The sequence below is a fragment of the Macrobrachium rosenbergii genome, chromosome 27 (genome assembly GCF_040412425.1).
Source record: "Macrobrachium rosenbergii isolate ZJJX-2024 chromosome 27, ASM4041242v1, whole genome shotgun sequence".
NCBI classification, from domain to species: domain Eukaryota; kingdom Metazoa; phylum Arthropoda; class Malacostraca; order Decapoda; family Palaemonidae; genus Macrobrachium; species Macrobrachium rosenbergii.
This window is the reverse complement of record NC_089767.1, coordinates 41,414,509-41,419,508: the sequence shown is the minus strand read 5'-3', so window position 1 is coordinate 41,419,508 and position 5,000 is coordinate 41,414,509. Positions and strand designations below refer to the sequence as shown.

At 50.5% G+C, this 5,000-nt stretch overlaps 1 protein-coding gene across 1 annotated transcript in view; it reads left to right on the top strand.

The window, feature by feature from the left end:
- LOC136853333 (kinesin-like protein KIF19) overlaps positions 1 to 5,000 on the top strand; it is a 123,106-nt gene that overhangs the window by 90,620 nt on the left and 27,486 nt on the right. Inside the window, 2 exon segments of the mRNA XM_067128695.1 lie at positions 2,942 to 3,164; positions 3,591 to 3,983. Coding sequence (XP_066984796.1) covers positions 2,942 to 3,164; positions 3,591 to 3,983 — 616 coding nt within the window.

Here is a 5,000-nt window from a genome sequence, read left to right as displayed (position 1 = left end):
AGAAGAGAAAGAAGGAATAGGAGGAGAAGGAGAAGAGGAAGAAGTAGAAGGAAAGGAAGAGAAGAAGAGGTGGGGGGGGATGGAAGAAGAGAAAGAAGGAATAGAAGGAGAAGGAGAAGAGGAGAAAGTAGAAGGAAAGGAAGAGAAGAAGAGGGTGGGGGATGGAAGAAGAAAGAAGGGAAGAAGAAGGAGAAGAGGAGAAAGTAGAAGGAGAAGGGAAGAGGAGAAAGTAGAAGGAAAGGAAGAGAAGAAGAGGTTTGGGGGGATGGAAGAAGAGAAAGAAGGAATAGGAGGAGAAGGAGAAGAGGAGAAAGTAGAAGGAAAGAAAGAGAAGAAGAGGTGGTGGGGATGGAAGAAGAGAAAGAAGGAATAGGAGGAGAAGGAGAAGAGGAGAAAGTAGAAGGAAAGAAAAGAAAAGAGGTGGGGGGTGATGGAAGAAGAGAAAGAGGGAATAGGAGGAGAAGGAGAAGAGGAAGAAAGTAGAAGGAAAGGAAAAGAGAAAGAGGTGGTGGGGGATGGAAGAAGAGAAAGAAGGAATAGAAGGAGAAGGAGAAGAGGAGAAAGTAGAAGAAAGGAAGAGAAGAAGAGGTGGAGGGTGGATGGAAGAAGAGAAAGAAGGAATAGAATAGAAGGAGAAGGAGAAAAGAGGGAAGAGAAAGTAGAAGGAAAGGAAGAGAAGAAGAGGTGTGGGGATGGAAGAAGAGAAAGAAGGAATAGAAGGAGAAGGAGAAGAGGAGAAAGTAGAGGAAAGGAAGAGAAGAAGAGGTGGGTGGGGGATGGAAGAAGAGAAAGAAGGAATAGGAGGAGAAGGAGAAGAGGAGAAAGTAGAAAGGAAGAAAGAAGAGGTGGTGGGGGATGGAAGAAGAGAAAGATGGAATAGGAGGAGAAGGAGAAGAGGAGAAAGTAGAAGGAAAGGAAGAGGTGGGGGGGGATGGAAGAAGAGAAAGAGGGAATAGAAGGAGAAGGAGAAGAGGATGAAGCAGAAGGAAAGGAAGAGTAAAAGAGGTGATGGGGGATAGGAAGAAGAGAAAGAGGAATAGGAGGAGAAAGGAGAAGAGGAGGAAGTAGAAGGAAAAGGAAGAGAAGAGGTGGTGGGGGATGGAAGAAGAGAAAGAGGAATAGGAGGAGAAGGAGAAGAGGAGGAAGCAGAAGGAAAGGAAGAGAAGAGGTGGTGGGGATGGAAGAAGAGAAAGAGGGAATAGGAGGAGAAGGAGAAGAGGAGGAAGTAGAAAGAGAAGAAATACAGAAGAAAGAGAAGAAGAGAAAGTAGAAGGTTAGGTGGAAAGGGAAGGAAAGAGAGGGGAAGAAGAGGGAGAATAAGGAGAAGGAGAAGAAGAACTAGTAGTTTCTAACTTACCTAAAGCTAAGAAATCGGGATAAAGTCCATTTCCTTTAATTTGTGGGGGGTTGAGGAGGTGGTGGGTATCCTCTAGGTTCCGGGTACTGGTGACTTCCGGGTCCCATTGGAGGAGACCCAGGTTACTGTAGATTTCCGGGTCGCGTTGGAGGAGAAGGGTACTACTGTAGATTTCAGGTCCGTTGGAGGTGACCCAGGGTACTGTAGATTTCGGGTCGCGTTGGAGAGACCCAAAGCTGTAGATTTCGGGTCCCGTTGGAGGAGACCCAGGGTACTTTAATTTCGGGTCTCGTTGGAGGAGACCCAGGGTACTGTAGATTTCCGGGTCCCGTTGGAGGAGACCCAGGGTACTGTAGATTTCCGGGTCTCGTTGGAGGAGACCCAGGGTACTGTAGATTTCCGGGTCCCGTTGGAGGAGACCCAGGGTACTGTTGACTTTCGGGTCCCATTGGGGCATCAGCATATTGTTGACTTTCGGGTCCCATTGGGGCATCAGCATATTGTTGACTTCCGGGTCCCATTGGGGCATCAGCATATTGTTGACTTCCGGGTCCCGTTGGAGGAGCTTGAGGGTATTCTGGATGACCAGGTCCTAATGGGGGCCCAGTCGGCGCTTGTGGGTCCATGCCAGGTGTAGGTCCTTGAGGCATTTGGGCTTCTGGATATCCATGCTGTCCCCAGCCTTGTTGTCCCCAGCCTTGTTGTCCCCCCCAGCCTTGTTGTCCCCAGCCTTGTGGTCCCCAGCCTTGGGGTCCCCAACCTTGTGGTCCTGGACCCATTCCGTATGGACCGTAAGGGCCGTAGGGAGGAGTTGAAGCGTTTGTTACGGGCGGAAGGACGTTGATGCCTTTTTTCTGTAGGCGCTCTTGCCGTTTCTGTTCCTTTTTCTTTCGCTTCTCTTTCTTCTTCCTCTCCTTCACGCCTAGCAGTCTGTTCATTTCTCCCTTTAGTCGTAGCGCACGGAAAAGGTCGCCGATTATCCGGATGGCATTTGCTTCCATTTCGTGTAATTCTCCCAACTCAAGGATGGCCCAATTAGGAGCGAGGAAAGGGGAAGGAGGAGGAGGATCAGAGGGAGGAGGAAAAGAAGGAACAGAGGAGTGAGGAGAAGGAGGAACAGAGGAGTGAGGAGAAGGAGGAGCAGAAGAGGGAGGAGAAGGAGGAGCAGAGGAATGAGGAGAAGAAGGAACAGAGGAGTGAGGAGAAGGAGGAGCAGAAGAGGGAGGAGAAGGAGGAGCAGAGGAATGAGGAGAAGGAGGAACAGAGGAGTGAGGAGGAGGAGGAGCAGAGGAAGGAGGAAGAACAGGGATAGTAGGAGGAGAAGGAGGATCAGATAGAGCAAGAGGAGAAGGAGGATTAGAGAAAGTAGGGGGGGAAGAAAGAACGGGCGGGGGAGGACCAAGCAATTCAGGATCATGAATAGGAGGCTCTGCGCCCTCAGTTGGCGCCGTTCGGCTCAATAGTTTTCGGAGGAAGTCTCCTATTCGCTTCAGGTTTGGATTGGCCGCCTTAATCTGCACCTTCTTCTTCTCTTGAATTTCGGACTCGTCCAGTTCAGAGAAGAGCTTTTCCAAGTGCTCGTAGTCGCGGTACAGGCGGTCCACTTGTGTTCTGAGGTCTTCCTCAGCCGTAGGGGAGGAGGGAGGGGGTGAAGAATTGGGAGGAGAAGGAGAGACAGAAGGAGGAACGGGGGAAGGGGAAGGAGAGACGGAGGAAGGGGAGACGGAGGAAGGAGAAATAGAGGAAGGAGGAGGTGAAGGAGAAACGGAGGAAGGAGGAGGTGAAGGAGAGACAGAGGAAGGAGGAGGTGAAGGAGAGACAGAGGAAGGAGGAGGTGAAGGAGAGACAGAGGAAGGAGGAGGTGAAGGAGAAACGGAGGAAGGAGGAGGTGAAGGAGAAATGGAGGAAGGAGGAGGTGAAGGAGAAACGGAGGAAGGAGGAGGTGAAGGAGAAACGGAGGAAGGAGGAGGTGAAGGAGAAATGGAGGAAGGAGGAGGTGAAGGAGAAACGGAGGAAGGAGGAGGTGAAGGAGAAATGGAGGAAGGAGGAGGTGAAGGAGAAACGGAGGAAGGAGGAGGTGAAGGAGAAATGGAGGAAGGAGGAGGTGAAGGAGAGACAGAGGAAGGAGGAGGTGAAGGAGAGACAGAGGAAGGAGGAGGTGAAGGAGAAACGGAGGAAGGAGGAGGTGAAGGAGAAATGGAGGAAGGAGGAGGTGAAGGAGAAACGGAGGAAGGAGGAGGTGAAGGAGAAACGGAGGAAGGAGGAGGTGAAGGAGAAACGGTGGAAGGAGGAGGTGAAGGACAAACGGAGGAAGGAGAAGGTGAAGGAGAGACGGAGGAAGGAGGAGGTGAAGGAGAGACAGAGGAAGGAGGAGGTGAAGGAGAAACGGTGGAAGGAAGAGGTGAAGGAGAAACGGAGGAAGGAGGAGGTGAAGGAGAGACAGAGGAAGGAGGAGGTGAAGGAGAAACGGTGGAAGGAGGAGGTGAAGGAGAACCGGAGGAAGGAGGAGGTGAGGGAGGAATAGAGGAAAGAGAAGGAGAGGAAGGAAGAGGTGAAGGAGAAATAGGAGAAGGAGGAATAGAAGCTGAGGAAGAAGGAAGAGAAACAGAAGGAGACTTACCTTTTTGTTGGTCTTCTCTTCGAGTCTCGAAGATGGCAGGCCATACCGCGTAAGGAATAGGAGACCGTTCGTCCTCACTCGACGTCGTTCGGCGCAACAGTTTTCTGAGGAAGTTTCCTATTCTCTTCAGGTTTGGATGCGCCGCTTTTATCATCATCACCATCATCATCTTCTCTTGAAATTCGGTTTCGTCCAGTTCAGAGAAGAGCTTTTCCAGGCTTTCGTAGTCGCGGTAAAGTTGGTCCACTTCCGTCGCTAGGTCGTCCTGGGCCGTAGGGGAGGAGGGAGGGGGTGAAGAATTGGGAGGAGAAGGAGAGACAGGAGGAGGAAGGGCGGAAGGGCAAGGAGAGACAGGAGAAGGAGAGACAGAGGAAGAAGAGACAGGAGAAGGAGAAACAGGAGAAGGGGAAATAGAAGAAGGATAAACAGAGGAAGAAGAGACAGAAGGAGGAGAAACAGGAGAAGGAGAAACAGGAGAAGGAGAGACAGGAGAAGGAGAGACAGAGGAAGGAGAGACAGGAGAAGGAGAAACAGGAGAATGGGAAACAGAAGAAGGATAAACAGAGGAAGAAGAGACAGAAGGAGGAGAAACAGGAGAAGGAGAAACAGGAGAAGGAGAGACAGAAGAAGGAGAAACAGAGGAAGAAGAGACAGAAGGAGGAGAAACAGGAGAAGGAGAAACAGGAGAAGGAGAGACAGAAGAAGGATAAACAGAGGAAGAAGAGACAGAAGGAGGAGAAACAGGAGAAGGAGAAACAGGAGAAGGAGAAACAGGAGAAGGAGAGACAGAAGAAGGATAAACAGAGGAAGAAAGAGACAGAAGGAGGAGAAACAGGAGAAGGAGAAACAGGAGAAGGAGAGACAGAAGAAGGATAAACAGAGGAAGAAGAGACAGAAGGAGGAGAAACAGGAGAAGGAGAAACAGGAGAAGGGGAAATAGAAGAAGGATAAACAGAGGAAGAAGAGACAGAAGGAGGAGAAACAGGAGAAGGAGAAACAGGAGAAGGAGAGACAGAAGAAGGA